Below are 24,870 nucleotides of genomic sequence, written 5' to 3'. Positions count from 1 at the left end.
GAGGGGTTGAGAAATGATGGACAGAAGCCTTTAACAAATTTCATACATGTAAAACAATGTCTTTTATAGGATTATATAACAATGAGAATCGAGATGAAGAGTAAAGCAGAGAGATCACCAGCAACAGCTTGAAGGGGTGGTGAGAGAACTCTGCTGTACCTGGGTAAGGAGCGCCGGCTGCAGAGGCTGCAGCAAGAATCAGGAGAAAGCAACCTGCACCCCCAGAGAAGGCAAGGGAAGTCTGCAGAGAATTCTCTGCTCTACCTCAGAGTAGGACCCTGATGTTTGCCTATACTCGGATATTGCAGTTTGGGCTTCCATACTAAGTTACCTGGATCCCACCTTATAGCCCCAGGACAGAAGGCAGTGTTGTGGTCATCTACATTTCAAAGCACAGGCTAGAGATCATAAGACCTTGGAGGAATAAAGGTTCCAGTGGGATTCCCCCCCCAAAAAAAAACCCAAAGCCTTGGAAGTGCTGTAAATTAGTCTTGGATTGAGGAACAGAAAAAGAAGGATCTGACCATAGAGAATTACTTTAGTCCCATGAAAGATCAAAACACATACAGATGAAGACAAAATCGAAGCTTCCATATCCAAAACCTCCAAGAGAAATAGAAAATGGGCTCTGACTATGGTTGGGCTCAAAAAAGACTTTGAAAAGCAATTAAGGGGGGCTGCTAGGTGGCGCAGTGGATAAAGCACTGACCTTGGAACCTAGCTATGTGGCCTTGAGCAAGCAAGCCACTTAACCCCATTTGCCTTGCAAAAGCCTTAAAAAAAAAAAGCAATTAAGGAAGGTGGAGGAAAAATTGGGAGGAGAAATGAGAGCAATGCAGAAAAATCATGAAAACCAAATCAAAAGCTTGGTGAAAGAAATATAAAAAATACTTAAGAAAATAATGTTAAAACTAGTTTAGGCCTAAAGGAAAAAAGCAACACAAAAGGCAAATGAGGATGCCTTAAAAAGAATTGACCAGCTGGAAAAGGAGAGGAAAAAGCTCTCTGAAGAAAATAACTCCTTCAAATGCAAAATGGAACTAAAGGAAGTTGATGATTTTGCAAGAAAGCAGAAAGAAATAAAACTCTTCCTTTTTGGCTTTTTTAGCCAAAAATCAGAAGAAAATGTGAAATATCTCATTGGAAAAACAACTGACCTTGAAAACAGATCCAGAAGAAATAATCTGAAAATTATTGGACTATCTGAAAGCCACGACCAGGAGAAGAGCCTAGACTTCATTTTTCAAGAAATAATACAGCAAAATTGCCCTGAGATCCTAGAAGCTGAGGGTAAAATAGAAATCAAGAGAATTCACCAGTCACCCCCTGAAAGGGATCCCAAAAGAAAAACTTCCGGGAATATTATAGCCACATTCCAAAACTTCCAAATCAAAGAGAAAATTCTAAAAGCTGCCAGAAACAGACAATTCAACTACCGAGGCTCCATAGTCAGGATTACACAGGATATGGCAGCATTTACATTAAGGGCTCATAGGGATTGGAATATGATGTTCTGGAAGGCAAAAGATCTTGGTTTACAACCGAAAATCAACTACCCAGCAAAACTGAACATCCCCTTTCAGGGGAAAAGATGGATTCTCAATGAAACGGGACTTTCAAACTTTCCTAAGGAGACAACCAAAGCTGAACAGAAAGTTTGATCTCCAAGTACAGGATGCTGGTGAACCACAGAGGAGCGGAAGAGAGGGACTAACTATGAGGAACTTGATGATGCTGAACTGTTTGTATTCCTGCATGGGAAGAAGATATTGATAACTCACATGAACTTTCTCATTTAAAAGAGCTGTTAGAAAGAGCATATATAGACAGGGTATAGGAAGGAGTGGAATATAATGGTATGATGTGGTAAAGGGATGGAGTCAATGGGTGATGGGGGAAAGTACTGGGAGGAAGGAAAAGGAGATGAAGAAGAAGCTGAGAGATTCACATAAGAGTGGAGTGGAGGGGGGAGAAGGCAAGGGGGAATGAATGAGCCTTCATTCTCATCGGAAATGGCTCAGGGAGGAAATGACATACACACTTAATAGGGTGAGGAAATCTGTCTTGCCCTGGAGGATGGGAGGAAATGGACAGGATGAGGGAGAATGGGGGTAGAGAAGCGGGGAATAGAAGATATAAGAGAGGGAAGATTGAGAGAGAGGGTACTCAGATACAACACACTTTTGGACAGGGCCAGGATGAAAGGAGAGAGAGAATAGAATAAATGAGAGTGGGGAGGAATAGAGTGATAGAGTGGAGGTACAGCTAGTAATAGCAATGGTGGGAAAAATATTGAAGCAATTTCTCTGGTGGACTTAGCAACTCACCCCTGAGACAGAGCCATTGAAATCTGAACACAGACTAAAGTACATTTTTTTTTCCTCTCTATTCTTGATGTTTCCCATCTTCTTGTGGGGGGGGGGGGGGTATGATTACTCTTATAACATTCAATTTACATCACTGTATAGCATGGAAACAATGTAGAGACTGTCAGACAGCCTTGGGATGGGGGGGAGGGAAGGGAGAAGGGGGGAAAATGATAGAATTCAGAGCCTTGCAAAAAATTATGGGTACATATTACTACTGTATATAATTGGAAAACAAAATGTTAAAATCAAGAGTGAAGCAGAGACAAAAATAAAATATAAAAATAACTATAACAATGTAAATGAAAGACAAGACACAAAAAAGTAATATAACAAAATTATAAAATGATTAGAATGAAAAGATCTAATGCCATTCCCAATACACATTTTTGGAGGCTGAACATTTTTCACACTGGTATTGTAAAACTTTTGTATTATCTTTTCAGACCTATTCAAAGCATTGATCAGTGTGTACTGATTTTTTTCCCTCTTTTAAAAAATGCTTTTGGCTTTAGAAAACACTATTTGGCTCTATGGGAGAGTAAGAATGGATACTGGATCTAACTATGATGATGTTAAAAACAGCAGATATTAAAAATTTATTTTTTAAAAAAGACTAAAAAGGAATAAGATGGAGAGAAATTTATAATTAATAATTGCAATTTTGACTATAACTGGGATAAACTCAATCATAAGATGAAGATAGATGGATTGAATTGATTAGAAACTAGAATCCATTAACATGTCTGCAAGAAAAATACATGAACATAGATTCAAAAAGTCAAAATAAAGAGCAGGAGCAAAATATATTTTGATAGCTTAAGTAAAAAAGGAGGATGAAATATTTATGATCTATGACAACAGCAAAAAATGCCTTAATTAAGAGAAGTAAAAGGGGAAACTGCAATTTGCAGAAAGGCAAAGCAATGAATTCATATTAATACCAAATTAATATCAAATTAATACCAAAAACATACAAAGATGAAATAGCATCTAAATACTTAAAACAATAATTAAAAGAGTTAAAGGGAGGAAAAGAAAATAGAATTCCAAAAGTAGGGAACCCAAATTTACCTCAATTTTTGAATCCAGACAAAACTTTAATAGATAACACAATTAAGAAAAATAAAGAACCGGGATAAAATTACAGAAAAGTTAGATATGATAGACCTCTAGAGATCACAAAATAAAGTAGAAAAAGATATACATATTTCTCATGTATACAAGGCACCTTTTAAAAAAACTAAATGAGGACATAGAAACCTCTCTAACAAATGTAAAAAAAATATTAAAAATATTAAAACACATATACTAACCTCTTCATCCTGCAAAATCAGTACAACCCTAAAAGTCACTTATTATTAATATCTTCCTACTCCCAAGGCTCCTCTGAAAGATTAGAAGGTAGAGTTCCTCCCAGAACTTCCATGTAAGGAAAACCTCTGAATACCCTCCGTTCCTCCTTCATCTTCATTTTTTGTGCACTCTTCCCTCATTATACTGAAAGCTCTTTAAAGGAAGAGACTTTTGTTCATATTTGTAATTCTCAGGTATTTGTATGCAAAGCACTAAGTACATAGCATGCTACTATAATAGTGTTTGTCCTTCATTCTCGAAGAATACCAGGACATTAAGGAAGGTGATACTATGATTGGATCTGAGTGAAGGGGTGCTGTGCTAAGTCACCAGTCTCACTTTCTCCTCCAGAGGAATCTGGGTACAGTGGCCAGACAGGAATCAGAATGACTGGAGATGATCCCCAGATGCAGTGTGAGACTTTGGCCTTTTTAAGATAAAAGGCCATGTCTGGCTGAGGGAACATCCATTCAGTAGCCTCTCAATAAATATATACTGACTGGTCTCTTTTAACAGATCATAACACAATTAAAAATACAATCAAAAAGCCACTGACCAAATAATTAAATTTACCTAGAGAGTAAATAACATAATCCCAAAAAATGAGTGAGTCAAAGAGCAAATCACAGAAACAGATGATTTCATTAAAGATAATAAAAACAATGATAATACACCAAAATTTGTGGAATTCAGCCAAAGAAGCTCTTAAAAGAAAACATTTCTCTAAACATTTTCATCACTAAAAAAGAAAGAGTTGATCAAGAAATTGGTATAGGAATAAAAAAAACTAGAAAACCAACCAATTTAAAGCCTTCACTTATACATCAAAAAGAAATGCTAGGAGCAGCTAGGTGGCACAATGGATAAAGCACCTCCCCTGGAGTCAGGAGGATCTGAATTCAAATCTGAACTCAGACATGTGATAATGACTAGCTGTGTAATCTTGAGCAAGTCCCTTAACCTCACTGCCTTGCCAAAAAGAAAATGCTGAATTTGGTACTATGCACAAAAGGCAACTATGCATATTGTACAATCCAGCAATACCACTATTAGGTCTGTATCCCAAAGAGATCACAAAAAAAGTAAAAGGACCTGCATATACAAAAATATTCATAGAAGCTCTTTTAGAGGGACAAAGAACTGAAAATTGAGGGGATCAATTGAGTCCATCAACTGCGGGCTGGCTCAACAAGTTATGGTATATGAATGTAATGGAGTACCATTATTTTACAAGAAATCACAAACAGGTAGATTTTCAGAAAAATCTGAAAGGCTTACATGAACTCTGAATGAAGTGAGCAGAACCAAGAGAACATTGTACCCAGTAACAGCAACATTGTGTGATGATCAACTATGACAGACTTAGCTCTTCTCGGCAACAGTTATCAAAGACAATTCCAAAAGATGGAAAATGCCATCCATATCCCAGTGAAAGAACTAGGGAGTCTGAGTACAGAACAAAGAACACTATTTGCACCTTTTTACATCTGTTTTCGTTATTACTTTCTCGTGTTTTTTTCCTTTTTGTTCAGATTCTTCTTTCACAATACGACTAATAAATTTGTTTCACATGAATGTATATGTATAATCTATATCAGATTACTTACTGTCTTGGGGAGGGGGGGAGGGAAAAGAAGGACAATGAAAAATTTGGAACTCAAACTCATATAAAAATGAATGCTGAAAGAATTTGAAAATGAGTGGATGTCCATCAAATGGGGAATAGCGGAACAAATTGTGATATATGTAAGTTAAGAGACACTATTGTTCTATTAGAAACCAGGAGGGATGGGAATTCAGAGAAGCCTGGAAGATCTGCATGAGCTGATGCTGAGTGAGATGAGCAGAACCAGAAGAACACTGTAACACCCTAACAACACCACGGGAGTGATGATCAATCTTAATGGACTTGCTCATTTCATCAGGGCATCAGTCAGAGACAATTTTAGGGTATCTGCAATGGAGAATACCATCTATATCTAAACAAAGACAAAAGACTATTACCTTTAATTTAAAAAAAAAAGGTTATTTATGTAATTTTGCTATCTCTTATATTTTATTTTTTTTCCTTTAGAATATGATTTCTCTCTCAACACATTCAATTTGGATCAATGTATAGCATGGAAACAATGTAAAGACTGTCTTCTATGGGGGTGGAGGGAGAGAAGCGGGATTGGGAGAAAAATTGTAAAAATCAAAAAACAATAAGTTTCATCTCTAAAATTCTGTGATTTCATTAAAAATAAATTTAAAAAATCATTAAAAATGAATGGTGAAAATGATGTATATGTAATTGGAAAAAAAATAAAATGCTATTAACTAAAACTCATTTACAACCCAAAATAAAAAATAAATGTTGAAATAAAAAAATCAAAGGTTAGTAATTAGTAAGACTGAAAGAAAAATAACTATAGAATTAATAAATATAGGAACTGATATTTTTTAAAACAAAATTAAATGGTGATGAAATTATTAGTGAATTAGATTATTTTTTTAAAAAGGAATTCAAATTACCAGAATAAAAAATGAAAAAAATGAATTCACAATCAATCAAGAAGAAATAAAAGAAATTATCAGAGCATTCACTCAATGGCATGCCAATAAAATTGAAAATCTCAAAGAAATGGATGCATATTTACAAAAACATAAGCTACCCAGGTTAAAAGTATAGAAATTGTAGATTGAAGTAACCAAATCTCAGAAAAAGAAATTGGGCATTTCATAAAGGAACTCCCAAAGAATCAGGATCAGACAGGTTTACAAGCAAATTCTTACAAACATTTAAAAGAACACAATTCCAATACTTAAACTGTTTGGAAAAAAAAAGAGCCCTGGCAAATTCCTTCTATGATATAAATACAACATAAGGGACTGTATTGATACAAAAGCAACAGAAATAACATAATTATTTTGATAAAGAATAAGTTTTTGACAAAATACAATTCATTCCTGTTAAAAACATTAGAAAACATAGGAAGAGGGGGCGGCTAGGTGGCGTAGTGGATAAAGCACCGGCCCTGGAGTCAGGAGTACCTAGGTTCAAATCCGGTCTCAGACACTTAATAATAACCCAGCCGTGTGGCCTTGGGCAAGCCACTTAACCCCATTGCCTTTCAAAAAAAAAAAAAATCTGCTTTTGGGGCGGCTAGGTGGAATAGTGGATAAAGCACTGGCCCTGGAGTCAGGAGTACCTGAGTTCGGATCCGGTCTCAGACACTTAATAATTACCTAGCTGAGTGGCCTTGGGCAAGCCACTTAACCCCATTTGCCTTGCAAAAGCCTAAAAAAAAAAAAACCATAGGAAGAAATAAGATTTTCTTAAAATGATAAAAGTATCCATCTAAAACTAAGAACAAGCATTATCTATAATAAAACACATGCTTATCTCATGCATTCATTTATTCCATCGACTGACTGCATTTCCACTGGTTATTACCATGATATCACTCTCTACCTCTACCTCCTGAGCTTCTTCAACTCTGCTAAAATCCAACCTTAGGCAAGAAGCCTTCCCAGTCTCCTTCAATGACAGTGCCTTTCCTATAAGAGTACCCCTAACCACCTATCCCCAAACACAAACACACAAACACACACACACACACACACACACTAGAATGTGAGCTTCTTCTGGGCAGGGAATATTTTTTTTTTTACTTTTTTGTAACCCAAGGAACTCAATAAATGCTTGCTGACTGTTTGGAATACTGGGCTGTGAATTGGCTATGATTGGGCTATGAATAAGGAAGTGCAAACAGTGCCAGAAGTAGTCTGCCTATGTCACTAATCTCTCACAAAACCACACCTCAACCTTCCAATACAATCACATGCCATGGAGATGAGGACCATAACTGATACTGTTCACATCACAAAATCTGCTCCCTCTCTAGGAATCAGTGCAGAAGATTTTTCTGCCCCAGAAAGTACTACTACCACCTACTCTGCCCTAAGAAGAAAAAAAAAATCCCCCAGTTCCTACTAAGCACTTTTAATAGATAGAGGCTATGTGGTTGAAGGTAGGGTGCTAGACATAATGATGTGTAGTCGAAATCTCACTAATACACTTTAACTGAGGGCTGGCACTGATCACATCTCATTCAACTCACTCAACATTAGAGCAACCAGTTCCCAACCAGTCAGAGTTAAGCCAGTCTTATTGCCCCAGAACCCAGTACCAGATGTGCAAGAATTATCTACAATAGTGGAGAAGATATATCCATTACTACAAAATTATTGATCTTTGAAGAACTGAATGAGAAAATAACGCTACTTTATATTCTCCTAGGACTTCTAAGAATCTATCTAAATACCTTCTCAATTCATCTTCACATGGAAAAAAAAAGTAGGAGAGGAAACATTTAACTCACTATATAAGAAATTATAAGTTACAATTTTTTTTAAAGATCACATAAACAAACTTAAGATAAAGTTAGTGTTGGACATGGTGGCACACACTTGTAATACCTGCTACTATGGAGGCTGAGGATCTCTCGAGCTTAGAAGTTCTAAGCTGTGAGCTTTACCATCAGGTGTCTCTACTAATTTTAGCATTAATATAGTGTGAGAGAACACCAGGTTGACTAAGGAGGCACAAATCAGCCCAAGTTGGAAATAATGCTGGTCAAACCTCCCATGCTAATAAGTGGTGGGACTGGGCCCATAATTAGCCCCTGTACTGACAGCGTAGGTAAGATAGAGAGACTAAGTCTTTAAAGAAAGAGGAAAAAAAGACAAAGTTAATGAGCTAATCAGCTACATACCACATCCAACAACATAGACAGGTGTCCAAGTTCAAGTTTTCCACCCTGACATGGTGCCAATACTGAAAATGAATACACATCTCCAGACTTGTCTGCCACCAAAATCTTCTCATCTGTAGCTGTAAATATCAGAGAGGTACATCTTCTCACCACTGTCCTGGAATCAAAGACCATTAAGAATTAATTAATAAAGATAGTAAGGAATAAGGTAATATGTCCTCAGAACAGTTTTTTTAATTTTTATCTTATTTTTCCCCCAGTGACACATAAAGACAGTTTTCAACATTCATTTTTTTAAGATTTTTGAGTTCCACATTTTTCTCCCTCCCCCTTCCTTCCCTTAGTCTCTCCATGAAAATAAGTAATCTGATATAGGTTATACATGTATAATCATGTTAAACTTGTTTAATGGAAGAAATCTTAGACACCAACTAATCCACCTCTTTCATTTTACAAAAAAGAAAACAGTGATGCTATTCAATTCAATTCATTCAATATATTAAAGGAAGAGAGGCTAGGGAATCAGGCAAAAATAAGAGTTCCTTTCCTTAAGGTAACTTACATTTTATTGGAAAGATATAAATTACACACATAAATAAGTAAAAGCAAATGAGGAGAGATGCACAGAGGTGGCACATAAAGTTAATTTTGAATGAAACTAAGGATCCAGACATACAAGGGTAAAGACAAGAATATATTCTTGACATAGGGGACACAAAGTGAAGCTGAAATACCAAATTTAGGGAACACCTAGTAGGAATATACAATATGTGAATAGAAGTAAATAAACTAACTCTGAAATGGTTGATACAAGTCAGGTTGTAGAAAGTTTTATATGCCTGTCAGAAATTTGTACTTTATCCTAGAATTATCAAGAAACCACTCACAACTGATGAGCGGGACAGTGATAAAAATCAAGCTTGAGTCTTGGAAAAATTACTTTCATACCTCTATGGAAAGTGGATTGTAGGAGCGGAGCCAAGATGGCAACAAGAGAGCATCCTGTCTTAGGCATTCTATCATAAAACTTACAAACTAAGGACTCTTAACTAAATTTTTGAGAGACAGACCCCCACAGAAGGATCCAGTGAGGCAGTTCTCCAACTCAAGATAACTTGGAAAAGAGCAGAAAGGCTTTGCTCCCCGGGGGTTCGAGGAGTGGCCCTCCAGAGCGAAAGAACTTCAGCCTCCCAGAGGCAGCCCCAGGGCACTGAGAGCACACAGCAACGGGGAAGTTTACTGAGCTATCTGGGAGCCCCCGGCACAACTGGGGGGAAGGGGGTTGGGGGAACCTCTGCCCTCAGGGCACACAGCAAGCAGCATGGCCAAGGCAGTCCAGATCCAGGAAACAGAAGCAGGCAGAGCCCATAAGCTGGAGTCCCCAGGGCATGAGCCCACTGAACCTAGGGAGGGGCGTGAAGAGAGACTGCAGAGCTCTGTCCTCTGCCTCTGGAACAGGACTCTGGGGCTCTGACCACATTCAGATCCTGATCCCAGTCTAGGCCCCCCCACAGAACAACAGGGCCCCCTCCACCTCAACCCTGTGGCAGAGGGGGGCGCTTACGGTCATTCACAGACCAGGAGGGAGGACAGAGCCTCACACACTGAGATCCTTGTGGGAGTGTCCCAAAAGCTCAGGAAGGACCCCCAAAACAGGCTAAGGCTGGGAAAATGAGCAAACAAGAGAAACAAAAGGAACTCCATTGAGAAATATTTTGCACATGAGCCCAAGAAGGATCAAAATACTCAGTCTGAAGATGAGGAAGCACAAGCTCCTGCATCTAAAGACTCCAAGAGAAACAGAAATTGGGCTCAGGCTATGACAAGAGATCAAAAAAGAGGGAGATAGAATATAAGATAAGGAGATAGAAGAAAAACTGGGAAAAGAAAGGAGAGAGATGCAGGAAAAACATAAAAATGAAGTCAGCAGCTTAGTCAAGGAAATCCAAAAAAATGCTGAAGAAAATAGCATGCTAAAAGCCAGCTTAGGTCAAATGGATAAAACACTTCAAAAAGTTATTGAGAAGAATGCTTTAAAAAGCAAAATTGGCCAGATGGAAAAAGAGATAAGAAAACTCTCTGAGGAGAACAAATCCTTCAGACAAAGAATAGAATTCAGGGAGATTGATGAATTTACCAGAAATCAGGAATCAATACTTCAAAACCAAAAAAATGAAAACTTAGAAGAAAATGTGAAATATCTCATTGAAAAAACAACTGATATGGAAAACAGACTTAGGAAAGATAATTTAAAAATTATTGGAATACCTGAAAGTCATGATCAGGAAAAGAGGCTTGACATCATTTTCAAAAAATTACTACAGGAAAATTGCCCTGATATTCTAGAAGCAGAGGGAAAAATAGAAATGGAGAGAATCCACCAATCCCCCCCAAGAAAGAGATCCCAAAAAAAACCAACCCCCAGGAATATTATAGCCAAGTTCCAGAACTCCAAAGTCAAAGAGAAAATACAGGACACAATTCTAATACCATGAAGCTGCAGTCAGGATCACACAGGACTTAGCAGCAATTATATTAAAAGTTTGGAGGGCTTGGAATATAATACACTGGAAGGCAAAAGAGCTTAGAATGCAGCCAAGAATCAACTACCCAGCAAAACTGAATGTCCTCTTCCAGGGAAAAAGATGGACTTTCAATGAACCAGGGGAATTTCAAATGTTCTTGTTGGAATGGCCAGAGCTGAACAGAAGGTTTGATCTGCAAATACAGGACTCGGGTGAAGCATAGAGATTGGAGAAGGGGAAAATATGAAGAACTTAATGATGATGAACTGCATGTATTCCTGCATAGAAAAATAACACTGAAAATACTCATATGAACCTTCTCTATTAACAGAGCAGGTAGAAGGAGATTTTATAGATGAAGCACAGGAGAAAGTTGAATTTGAAGATAAAATATGGTGCAAAAATGGAGTCAATAGAAAAAAAGGAAATGTAATGGGAGGAAAAAAAAGGAGAGGGGGAATAGGCCAAGATATTTCATATAATAAGATTTTTCTTTATTACAATGAGCTATTGCAATGATACGGAAGAGAGGAGGCAAGGGGGAATGAGGGAACCTTTGCTCTCATCAGAGGTGGCTGGGAGAGGAAACAGCATGTATACTCAATGGGGTATAGACATCTGGAGTAAGAAGTGGGGGAGCAGGGGGAAGGGGTGGGGATGGGGATGGGAATAAAGGAGGAGAGGATGGACAATGGGGGGAGAGTGGTCAGATATAACACATTTTCTTTTTTACTTCTTGCAAGGGGCTGGGATTGGAAAGCCTGTCCAGGACCATAGGGCCAGGTAGATTCTGGGCCTAAGGGGTGGTATGGGGGCTCAAGGCTTCTTGGCCCCAGGACCAGGGATCTGTCCGCTGCGCCACTCAGCAACCCTACAGCAGAGTCAGAGTGAAAGGAGAGAGAAAATATAGTACATGGTAGTGGAGAAATAAGAAAGGAGGGAGTTGCGATCAGCAATGGCAACATTGGAAAAAAATGGAAGTAACTTTTGCAATGGACTTACCATAAAGAATGTGATCCACCCATGACAGAGCTGTTGGTGTTGGAACAAAGACTGAAGCACATTTTTTATTATTATTATTTGGGGGAGGGTGCAGGGCAAATGGGGCTGGGTGGCCTGCCTGGGGCCACATAGCAGGGTGATCTTTGGGTGTCTGAGGCCAGATTTGGACCTGTGTGCTCCTGACTCAAGGGCCAATGCTTTGTCTGCCATCCAGCTACCCCTACTATTATTACTATTTTATTTTATTTTGGGTCTCTTGTTTTCCTTCTTTTGGGTTTTTGCAGGGCAGTAGGGATCGGGTGACTTGCATGTCACACAGCTGGGTGATTGTTGGGTCTACGGGGCTGGATATGGACTTGGATGCTCGTGGCTCCAGAGCTGGTGCTTAGTCCATTGCGCCACCTGGCCATACCTACAATTATTACTATTATTCTTTTTTTATTTTAATTTTTTTCTCTCCCCTTTACTTTATGGTCCAAGCAAGTCTATATTCATGGGGGGAGGGGTATTTTGTTTACTCTTAAACAAGAATATTTTATTAATGTAAAAAAAATTTTGTACAAAATGAGAATTAAAAAATAAAATTAAAAAAAATAGGGATAGAAAGAAGTAGAGCAAGGTAGGAGAGAGGAGCTAGAGTGAATTCCCTTTTAGACATGATGGGACATTCAGATGGATATGTCCACTAAGTAGTGACGACAGAGGAGATTTCAAATGAAAGGGATTTAGTGATGTGTAAGTTACCTGTGAAGAGGTAACTGAATCCACAACAGCTCATGATATCACCAAGAAAATGGATACAGAAGGACACATGCACTTACAGAATGAGAATGAAGGCTGATCCAGCTGAAGAAACTGAGAAAGTGCATTCAGACAGGTGAGGAAATTGAAGAAATTAAGAGAAGTAGGACAGCAAAATGTGAACAATGGAAACTGAACTCAAATCTGGAGCTAGCTCAGTTCCTTTTCTATCCACTTATGGGTCTAATCCAATTTCTATTTTATGAGAAAACCATTCAATTGTGGGAATTGGGAAAAAAAATCTTACTCCATTGTTTGAAACTTACCTGTGTGATCAGGAAGTTAGATCACCTCTGTCTGCTTCTTAGAGAACCTTACCTAGGGACCTAGATTATACTGACCAGAAACCCAGTTGACCCCAAAAAGTGATGTTAGGAATTCTCTCATAATTGTACATCTCAAGAAATCCATGTCTTATCTGAAAACTGGCCCCATACTAAGCAGTTATCATTTCCAAGTTCCTTTGATTGCATGTAGACATTTGGGAGGAACGAACATCTCTTTTTCTGATTTCAGAGAGTTGTACCTGTTCACTCTTCCCCTCTAAACTTGGAAAGTCTGCAATCTTTCCTCCAGTTAGAAATCAGATTACCTAATGTTGTGTGTTGGTTAACTGTTTTCTTTTAATCAATTGGTCTTATTTGATTGTTTTTATTTTTTGTTTGTTTTTGTTTTTGCAAGGCAATGGGGATAAATTATTTGCCTAAGGCCACATAGCTAGGTAAGTATTATGTATCTGAGGGCAGATTTGAACTCAGAACTTCAGAGCTCCATTGCTGCACCACCACCACCTAGCTGTCCCTACTTGATTGTTTCTAATACATAAATCTATTCAGCGTCCAGGCATAGGTTGAGGAGGTCTGATACCAGTTTATTGGGCAATTATCATGCTTAACAAATCAATAAGCTAAGGAGGTTGAGTCTTTGTTTCCTCAATCATTCATTTCATCTTTCATATACCACAAATAAGAGAAAACCAGAAGAGAACACTGCAGAAACATTAAGAAAATGATGTCAGGGCGGCTAGGTAGCGCAGTGGATAAAGCACCAGCCCTGGAGTCAGGAGTACTTGGGCTCAAATCTGGTCTCAGACACTTCATAATTACTTAACTGTGTGGCCTTGGGCAAGCCACTTAACCTCATTTGCCTCGCAAAAACCTAAAAAAAAAAAAATGATGTCAAAAGTAAAAAAAACCATAATGAGTAGTTAAGATACTGTTGACTACCTTAGAAGTCACAATGTCTTGATCCTTATCTAGCCTATGCCTTCTAAACATAGGTGACCCCACAATTTCATCCAGAGTCCTCTGCTCTTTTCTTCCATATTATTTAACTTGGTTATTTTATCAGTTCCCATGGATTCAATGATCATCTCTATGCTGAGGATTCACAAATCTACCAATACTTTAACCTCTCTGCTGACCTCCAATCTCACAACTCCAGCTTCAGACACCTCAGAGCCATAAGTAAACATCTTAAACTCAGCAAGTCCAAAATAGAATTATCTTTGTACTCCTACACCATCCCCATCCTAAGCCTTCCATTCCCTTTTACTTTAGAATGCAATACTGTCCTCACAACCTAAAATCATCCAGGTTTCCCACTAACTCTCACTTTCCACATGCCAAACTCCTTCCACATCAACTCCTGGTTGATATCACCATTTTTACAACTTCTTTCAAATATGCCCCCTTCTCTCTTTTGACACTGCCACCACTCTGGGACATTACCTCATGCTTAGGCCATTACAATATCCCTAAGATGCACGATTCTCAAGATTCTCCCCACTCTAATCCATTCTTCATTCATTCATCACCAGTGATTTTCCTAAAGTGCAGGTCCAACCATGTCATCCCAGTGGCTTCCTATTTCCTCCAGGAACAAATAAAAAATGTGAGGTATGGTATTCAAAACCCTTTATAACATATCCCCTTCCTACATTTCTAGGCTTCTTATACCTTATTCCTTACATATTCTCTTTGATCCGGTGACTCTGGCCTTACAACTATTTCACAAATAAGACAACTCTTAGAAAAGAAAAGTGATCACCAAAACACAGGATAGATCCACTATGACTAGTTCTCCATCTCTTGTTCCAGATATTTTTTCTGGCTGTCCTCCATTCCTGGAACACCCTCCCTCCACTCCAACTATTGAGTTCCCTAGCTTTCTTTAAGTTCCTAATAGAATCTCACTTTCTGCAGGAAGTCTTTGCCAATTCCTTTAAATTCTAGTGTCTTCCCGTTTTTTTAATGATTTCCTTTTTATTCTATACTTAGCTTGTTTGTGTATTATGAGAATAACAATACTACAATAACTACTAGGAAATCACTACAAATCCTCAAAGCATTAAAATACTGAGGTGCTGTTAGTTGCATAAATTCAACAACTGTTAAAAGGGGAAAAAAAAAGAGAGTGCTTCCAAATACTTTTGACAATAGATATTATTTCATGTATATAAACATCTGAATCATTTAAAAAAAGCAGAATTTCATACCTGATACTTAGACATTTCCAGGGCTTTGTACAGAAAAGTATCAGACGTTTATTGTCATCAGTCAAAGCAAAATAGTTGCCAGATCTTGAGAAGGTAGAAGCTAGGATGTTATCACTTCCTTTGTACAATGTCTGTCCTTCCTCTCTAAGCATTAGAAAACAGAATTAACATTAAGTAAATATCACTGTCTGAATTTCATCATTGGTCAGCAATATACAAATGAAGAATTCAGCTAAGACATTACAAATTAATTCATAAAATTCACCAAGTAAATGATTTCATGATATTTGAAAATAAGTCCTTAACTATATTAAAACTAAAATTAATTAGACTTGTACCAAAGAAATCCATTCCATGAAACTATATATATCACAAATAATTTCCCTAGTCATTTCACAACTGTCTGGGATCTTCTGCCTCTCCTCTCTCCAAACCTTAGGGGTTACCTGGGGAGGGGAAAAGGGATAAGGAAAAGCAAATATGCCCTTAATGATCAGACTGACCAGTAGAAGAGAACAGAATGTAAAAAGAAGCTTCCTGCTAAGGTGAGAGTGCAAGAGAGAAGGAAATTTTTCAAGACTAAAAACATTTTAATTCATCTTACTTAAAAGAATGCTCTTCATTTTTTTTTGTCATGTCTTTTAGTACTCCTGAACCCTCCCTATCTACTAAGTATCTGCAGAAACCTCAAAAAAATTCTCAAATTCAAAATTCGAAGCTTCAATACTTTTTCTGAGTATCTACTATATGAAACTTAAAATTAAAGATTCAGTTTCTTAATAACATACATTGATATAGTTCCAATATCTTAAACTATTAATGAGCCCTGAAAAATTCCCCATAATTATCTCACCCTTTATCCTCTTGTGGCTTCCTTTCTGCCTTGCTGCAGTCGTATATGAAGAAGCTGTCATCATCACTAAAAGTAATTTTAAAAAGAAAACATTACTAATTTATTAAAGAGGTGTTACTTTGTCAGCAGTTGTCATCCTTGTGTTCAAATAACTCAAGAAAAAGGAGAATCTAAATTTCCTTTTTCCAATTACAAATTTTAAAAAAATGTTTAAATTAAATCTCCATAAATAACAATAATTTTAAACCTTGCAAAACATGTTTTACATATACATATATGTAAAACACACTTTGCAAACTTTAATACATATGTATAACTATATAAATATCTATATAGATATATAAGTTGACACAGTGGAAAAGAGCAATAAATCTGGAGTCAGAAAAACCTGAATTCAAATTCAGCCTCGGACATTTACTAGCTATATGATTCTGGGGAAGTCAGTTAACTTCTGTTTGTCTCAGTTTCCTTATCTGTAAAATAGGAGTAATAATAATATCTATTCCATAAGGTTATAATAAAGATAAAATGAAGTAATAATTATAAAGTGCTTAGCATAATGCCTGGAACATGGTAAATACTATATAAATGTTAGTTATCATTATTATTGTTGTTGTTATTACTATTACCTCATTTGATCCTCACAATAATGCTGTAATATTCCCATTTTACAGATAAGGAACCAGAGGTTGAAAATTTTCAAATTATTTTTCCAGACTCACACAACTATTGCTCGGTACTGAATTTGAACCCAGGTCTTCCTCACTCTGAGATCAGCATTCTAACCAGGAGGATACATTCTTTCAAATTCTGTATTTAGTTTATTTGTATAGTATGAGAATAACAATACTGCAATAACTACTAGGAAATCACTTTACAAATCCTCAATACGTTAAAGTACTGAGGTGTTGACAAGAAAGAAAATGATCTTTGAAAAATTTGTCAGATAAAACCTCTGTGCAGTGACTTAAGGACTTGCTAAAGGTCACAAATCAAGCAAGGCTGGAAACCAAGTCTCTTGACTCCTACTCCAGAATTCATCTTGCTTATTTAGAAAAACATACCAAAGAAGTCAAGTTTTACAAGTAGCTGCATTTCATCTACTTCTTCACTTTGAAATTAAAATTAAAAATTTGTACTTAGGGGCAACTAGGTGGCCCAGTGGATGAAACACCAGTCCTGGAGTCAGGAGGACCTGAGTTCAATTCTGGTCTCAAACACTTAATCATTAGCTAGCTGTGTGATCTTCGGCAAGTCACTTTACAACCCCACTGCCTTGCAAGAAGCAAACAAAAAAAATCTGTACTTCCCACCATTCATATTTTCTTAAATGACTTAAAATCTGATGGGAGATCTGGATAAATAATAAACCTGATGCTCACTGTTCAGCATTATCAATAACTGTCTAAATAAAAATTATTTTTTCCACATAAAAGATTGGTGGTTAAAATGTTTGAAAGACTAAATATAATCTTTAAGTGACCAATAGGTACACAAAATATAATGGATAGTTATACGAGTCTAATTAAATTCCAATTTTTATTTAGAGTGTAGATAAGCTGTTGCAACCATTTCTACCAAAATCTAGTAAATGACATATGTTTACTGAACCCTGCTTGGGAATTAAACAGTGAAGTCCAACCTTGGTTTGTTTGTTTTTGTTTCCAGAAATACTGGACTTGGGGTATGCAGGAGGCTCAAGTCAAGAATGAAGTCTCCCCTAAGCTGACTTGATATTCTTATTTGCTACTTTCAACCCTGACTGAACTCTCAGGGTTTCTCTGGGACTCAGAGCAGCTCTTGCTCAGAGACCAGTCAGTTGGCACCAGACTGAGCAACTATTGGTGCACCTGGAACATCAGTAGATAAAACAGACCTTCTATCTTCTGAGCTAGTTATTTCCCTTGGAAGAAGAATGGGCTCTCTCTTGCTCCCCACTTCCCTTTGGGTTGGGTACTCTTATCCCTTATGCCCTTATCCCTCTCCTATGACTTCCCCTTTTCCTTATGACTTAAATATCCAAGGCTTTCCCTGCATTTCTGGACCCCTATTTTGATATAAGGAATTTCCACATACATCTACCATTCTCTTGTAATAAATCAAGTTACTATTTACATCTTGAGGTATTGTGACTTTTGGTCAAGTCTGAAATCAGAGGTAACACACAGTCCCTAAAGTCTGAGGTTCTTATTAAAAACTTCAGTTTTAATAAATATCATCACTGAATAAATATTTGCAAGCCGAGTTCCCTAAATTCATCATCTATGGGTAAAAATCAGAACAAGTCAAAAGCCCAATAAATACTTGCAAGTTACCATTCAGAAATTTATCATCTCAATGTTGTTAACACATAATCAATCTATCAATCAAACTAGGAATTTCATATTTTATATTTGATTTCCCAAAGTAACAGGATATCACAGGCTACTGTGAAGAGAGATAACATGGTTAAACCTATGCTTTAAGAAAAAAACTTAGTAATTCATCAGAGACACAAGGCAGGGAGACCATTGGAAAATTTGGCAGTAGTCAAAGAAACATGATAGAATTAGGGGTAAATGTTAGTGGAAAGAACAGAAATTATGTTACTCAAGAGAGGGAGAGAAAAAGGAACCAAGAAAAAAAAGAGAGTCATGAAAACTCAAGAGGAGACAGTGTCCAAGAAAAAGGTGGTCAAGAAGGATTCAGATAATAAAAATGCCATTAGATCTGATAATTAAGAAATCACTTGTGGAATGTCCATCAATTAGGAAATTACTAAACAAATGATGGTATATGAAATACTATTGTGCTGTAAAAAAAGAAAAGGCAGTTAAATGAGTAAACTCAATTTATATGTTATGCTAATGTAAAAAAAATCTGAAAGACTAGGTACTCTAAATAAAATAATCAACCAAAATGAGGACCAATAATGAAGGATGCCATCTACATCATGACAAAGGTGATGGACCAATCTATATGATGACATATTGCTGGGCATGGATAACACAGTATTTTTATAATTAAAAGTTTTATTTCTTTTTTTTTCAAGTAGAGCAGAGGGAGATTAAGAGGAATTTTTTTAAAAGTTTCGGGGGTGGCTACAGTTCAAATCCGGCCTCAGACACTTAATAATTACCTAGTTGTATGGCCTTGGGCAAGCCACTTAACCCCATTGCCTTGCAAAAAAACCCAAAAACTAAAAAAAAAAGTTTCATAACTGAAGTAAAAAGAATCATCACTAACTTTGAGGAAGGCAGTTTCAGTTGAATACTGATGAGATAGGAAGCAAACCTACAGTGAATAGAGGGAGAGTATAGAAGTTGTAGCCAGGGAGGGGAGGAAAGACATACATAAGGGCAGCTGGGACAAATGGTAGGATCTAATGAGTTTTTAAAAGATGAGTAAGATTTGGATGTATTTGTGGGCAACAAAGAAGCCAGTAAATCCTTAGGGAGAGTTTGAAGATTAGGGTGGGGAAACTGGTAGGTGTGAAATAGGGACAAGAGGGGGGAGATCAAGAGCATGTGTACAGGGCTCAAATGGAAGAAAATTGGGGACTGATGAGAGAAGGACCAAAAGAAGAGATGAATGGCCAAGGTTGGGTGAGAAGGGGGGAGGAATGGGGGAGGCTGAAGTTGTGAAACAAGGTCCTCTGAAAGGGAGAGCAGAATGGAGCATTCTTGTGAGATGAAGTTTTCTAATATCTGTGTCATGTCGAATGAGAAATCAATTACAAAAGAATAGCAGGAACTATTTCTGTCAAATTAGAAAAAAAATTATATTATTAAGTAATTTCACTATCTCATACTTTTATTTTTCTTCCTTAAGGATATGATTCTCTGTCATCATATTCAACTGAGATCGAACCAATGTAAAGACTAACAGAATGTCTTCTGTGGGGGTGGGGAGAGGGAAGCAAGAATGGGGGAATAATTGTAAAACTCAAAATAAATAAAATCTTGCTTGAACCTAGAGCTTCTGCTTTGCATCCTGGCTGATTGACACACAAAAAAAATGTTTGTTGACTGACTGTTGTGAGGTGAGTTCTCTGAAGACTGAGACATAATTTTATTAAAACATCGGGGCTCAGGGAGGCTAGGTGGTGTAGTGGATAAAGCACCGATCCTGGAGTCAGGAGTACCTGGGTTGAAATCCGGTTTCAGACACTTAATAATGACCTAGCTGTGTGGCCTTGGGCAAGCCACTTAACCCCATTTGCCTTGCAAAAAAAAAACCTAAAAAAAAAGTCGGGGCTTCGGTGACCAAATGGTTTAGCAAAATTGGAAAGCGAGGTAAAGGATAAACACATGTGAAGGAGCATGTCAGCTTAAAAAGAAGTGCGGGAAACCGGCGTCCGGGTGGCGCAGTGGAGGCAGGAGGACCCGAGTTCAAATCCAGCCTCAGACACGTGGCTAGAAGGCCTTGGGCAAGTCACTGAACCCCACTGTCTTGCAAAAATAAATAGATAAATAAAAATAAGTGCAAGTTAGGGAACCAGAATGAGCCGGGCTGAAGCAGAAGCTGGGGCACAGGGGCGTTTCGGCCTCTCATTCGTTTCACGAGGCAGGGCGCACGTGTCCTTACGCGAGATCCACATCCACACGTGCCAGGGCGAGTTTTCCCCGCACACACCACTTTCTCGGCCTGCGGGGATCCAAGAGGGGCAGCGACAATCTCGCCGGCCCCGGGCCGGGAATGCGTGGGCACATCCCGGCGGGCGCGGCCCCCGCCCGCCCGACTAACCTGCAGTCTGTACCTGTCGCTAGAAACCGGCTGCCGCCTCTCACCACCAGCCCGTTTCGGGACACGTCCAGAGCGGCGGAACCCGCCATCGGCCCCGCCGGCGAACCGGCGCGCTCAGACTTCCGCACGCGCCGCGTGCTGGCGCCGTGTGTGCTGACGTCACGCGCTCGCTCAGAAGCGGAGAAGGGGCTGTCGGGAGAGTTGGGCTCCCTGGGAGTCCAGGGGCATGCGCAGAGGTGCCTCGCTCGCCCGCCCTCCTCAGGTCTCGCGATAGCTCCGGCGGTTGAGTTAACTTTGTCAATGACGTAAAGCATCTCACATCCGGGATCGCCTCCCTGTCTTGTAGCAGGCATAGCATTCTTTATTCAAACCCTCGAGTACAGAAATAGGTCAACTGGAAACAGTTCAATTGTCTTAAGACATCCATTATTTCCTTTTTTTGTACTTAAAGATTTTATTTATTTTGAGTTTTACAATTTACCCCCTAATCTTACTTCCCTCCCCCACCCCACCCCCACAGAAGGCAATTTGCCAGTCTTTACATTGGTCCCATGGTATACAATGATCCAAATTGAGTGTGATGAGAGAAATCACATCCTTAAGGAAGAAATATAAAGTATAAGAGATAACAAGCTCAGACAATAAGATATCAGGGTTTTTTCCTAAATTAAGGGGTAATAGTCCTTGGTCTTTGTTCAAACTCCACAGTTCTTTCTCTGGATACAGACAGCCCAAATTGTCCCTGATTGTTGCATGATGGAATTAACTACATTTTTAAATACAAAGATAAGATTAACTGAAAGGAAAAGTGCTCAAAAATATTCATAGCAGTTCTGTTTGTGATAGCAAAGAATTGGAAATTGAGGGGATGCTCATCGATTGGGAAATGACTGAATATGTTGTGGTATATCAATATAGTAGAATATTATTCGTTAAAAATAATCAGATCTTATACTTTATGTTTCTTCTCTCAACACACTCAATTTGGATCAATGTATACCATGGAACCAATGTAAAGACTGGCAAATTGCCTTCTGTGGAGGGTAGGGGGAGGGAAGTAAGATTAGGGAGAAAATTGTAAAACTCAAAATAATTCAAAATAATAATAATAATAATAATAAGCAGTTCTTTCATGATGAGGGGAGAGGAAAAAGAGAGGAAGAAAATGTGAAACTCAAAATCTTAAGAAAAATGAAAACTAGGCCAGTTAGATGGCTCAGTGGATAGAGCTCAGTTCAAATCCAACTTCAGACTCTTAATAATTGCCTAGCTGTGTGACCTTGGGCAAGTCACTTAACCCCATTGCCTTGCCGAAAAAAAGAAAAAGAAAAGTTATTTTTACAATGTAATTGGAAAAAATGAATTTTAAATTAAAAAAAAAGAAATGATGAGCAGGCAGATTTCAGAAAATCTTGGAAGACTTGCATGAACCGATGCTGAGTGAAGTGAGCAGAACCAGGAGACTACTGTAAACGGTAACAGCAACATTTTGCAATGATCAACTATGATTGACTTAGCAGTGATCAGAATTGTGATGGAAAATACCATTCACATCCTGAGAAAGAACTTTGGAGTCTGAATGAGAACAAAACATACTATTTTCACCTTTTTAAACTTGTTTTTTATTTTTTCTTTCTCGTACTTTTTCCCTTTTGTTCTGATTGTTCTTTCATAGCATGACTACTTTGGAAATATATGTAACATGCTTGTGCATGTGTAGCCTATATCAAATAATTTGCTATCTTTAGAGTAGGGGGAAGAAAACTATAAAAATGAATGTTGAAAATTATATTTAAATATAATTAAATTATATACATTTTTTCAAATAAAGGTGAAGAGAAGTTAGTATCTGTCCTCTATACTACATGATATTCAGTGATCTTTAGAAACTTTATCACAAAAAAGATTTTCACCTTTTCAGCATGTCTATCATCCTACCTCAATTCTTTCCTTTCACAAAACCATCACACTACTTCAGGTTCTTCTTACTCTTACTAAAACAATCCCTAATTAGGGTCACTGTCTCAAGTGTCTAATAAATTCATTTTCCACTTACCAGCATTTCTCCCAACACTCTCTACAACCCAGTCACTAATGTTCTGGCAAATCTGTTGGGAGCCGGGGTCTCTAAGCTGTTTGACACAGGCGTGGCAAGAAGACTCAAGGCATGGGGCGGCTAGGTGGCGTAGTGGATAAAGCACTGGCCTTGGAGTCAGGAGTACCTGGGTTCAAATCTGGTCTCAGACACTTAATAATTACCTAGCTGTGTGGCCTCTGGTGAGCCATTTAACCCCATTTGCCTTGCAAAAACATAAAAAAAAAAAAAAAGACTCAAGGCAGTCACACTGCCTGATGTGGCCTGATGGAACAACATTTCCTTCTTCCCTATATATAGGGATTCCATGTATACCCATATTTATTATACCCATATTTATAGGTCTATTATTGATTGCAAAACTTACTCATCCTAATAGTGGAATGACTATAAAGGAAGGATAAAAAAAAATTAAAAATAAACCAAGAATTTCAGAGAAATTCCTTGTGAACTCTGTCCAAATTTAACAGGACTGCCTCTCCCTGAGACATACAAAAGGCTTCAACATTATGAAATCTTTGGAAGATACAGCACTGGGAGTTCCAGGAAGATGTCAGAATATATACAGGGAAACCAGATACAAGATGGGTTAAATAGAATTCCAGGGAAATTAACAGTTTTGCCCCCCCTTATCATACACAGGAATATATGATAAAGATAGTGAGAGAATAGTTAATATAGGTAACCAATATGTGAACTCTAACAGCCTTAGTTTATTGGGAAAGAACAAAAAGTCATAGAAACCGTAGCATCTACCAACAAGGGCTGAAAGGAAAATTGGTTACTGAAGAAGTCAACGGACAGGTGGACAAACATAACTATCCTTACTATAGGTTGTCAAGGGAGCATATTGAAAAACATTACATATGCGGCACAAAAACATAAAAGCATTCCATTAAACAAATTATATCAAAGATTATTATAAGGAAAGTTCTGTTTAATGAATAACTTTACTATGCAGCAACAAACTAGGCAACAGACAGGTTGAAGTCATCAAGGTCTGAGCAGGGACAAGAAAATTAACTACATGATTGATAATCACATTTGTAACCACTACATGATCAAACTTGTAACATATGAACTATATGATTAATGATGAAAATTGTACACTTTTGTAACCAAGGAAATGATTTTAGTTTGCTTGTTTCATATGATTCTGAGACTATAAAAATAAATCTAAGCAGCTGACAGTCAACCTGCTCCTGCCTTTACCCACTTGACTCAACTCATTTTGCAGACTCTATCCCTCCTGTCAGGTTCCAAGGACCCCGCAGAGGCTGGACCCCCACACAAATCAGCCTTGCCATTCTTCAAACTGGTACAAAAACACAACTAAAATATTCAAACATCATTAGGTCACCAGAGTTCCAAAGTCCGTTTACTGGTATGAGAGTCTCTACTCATTGATGAAGGTCAAGGGGAAGAGCCTGTTCTAGTCTCTCTGGTTTCTTCATTCTTTGTCATATATCCTTTGGTCTGTTTTGGCTTTAGGCACTTCTGGCTTCCAGCTTCAAGAGTGAAAATGGACATTTACAACTCGGCTTCTGATTGCTGAAGGACAAAATGAGAGACAGTGTTGATTGTCATCACATCCTGATCCCTAGCTTGCTACAGATTTCAGAAGTCCCTCTTGGAAGAGATCACTTTTGGATAAGCTTTTTTTTTAAGCCTTAATGGGCAGTCTCTTCCAACACCCACTAAGTTAATTACTCTGCCAGAGCTAATCACTTTCCCTACCCCAAAGAGAATATTCTCTACACACAATTAGGAGACTTTTTGATTTCTCTTTGATTTGATAAATCCACCCTCCATATTTTTCCCTAGTTCAACTATAATTTGAACCAAAAGGCCGTTTCATCTCATCCCAATTATCAACTATACCAAATGTTATAG

General features: G+C 37.9%; 1 protein-coding gene across 4 annotated transcripts in view; it reads right to left on the bottom strand.

Moving 5' to 3' along the window:
• The window catches only part of WDR4 (WDR4 tRNA N7-guanosine methyltransferase non-catalytic subunit), a 75,559-nt gene that overhangs the window by 49,439 nt on the left and 1,250 nt on the right, over positions 1 to 24,870 (bottom strand). For 2 of the 4 annotated variants that reach the window (XM_074213910.1, XM_074213908.1), the window contains exons 1-4: positions 20,883 to 21,015; positions 16,158 to 16,223; positions 15,305 to 15,448; positions 8,480 to 8,636 (exon numbers count right to left, since the gene is read on the bottom strand). In XM_074213910.1, the coding sequence (XP_074070011.1) occupies positions 8,480 to 8,636; positions 15,305 to 15,448; positions 16,158 to 16,223; positions 20,883 to 20,971 (456 nt within the window). In that variant the 5' untranslated portion in view covers positions 20,972 to 21,015. Of the gene's footprint in view, positions 1 to 8,479; positions 8,637 to 15,304; positions 15,449 to 16,157; positions 16,224 to 20,882; positions 21,017 to 24,337; positions 24,529 to 24,870 lie in introns of those variants that run through there. The other 2 variants (XM_074213909.1, XM_074213907.1) reach the window with 2 other exon arrangements.

The sequence above is a fragment of the Macrotis lagotis genome, chromosome 1 (assembly GCF_037893015.1).
Source record: "Macrotis lagotis isolate mMagLag1 chromosome 1, bilby.v1.9.chrom.fasta, whole genome shotgun sequence".
NCBI lineage: Eukaryota > Metazoa > Chordata > Mammalia > Peramelemorphia > Peramelidae > Macrotis > Macrotis lagotis.
This window is presented reverse-complemented; position numbering and strand designations above follow the sequence as displayed.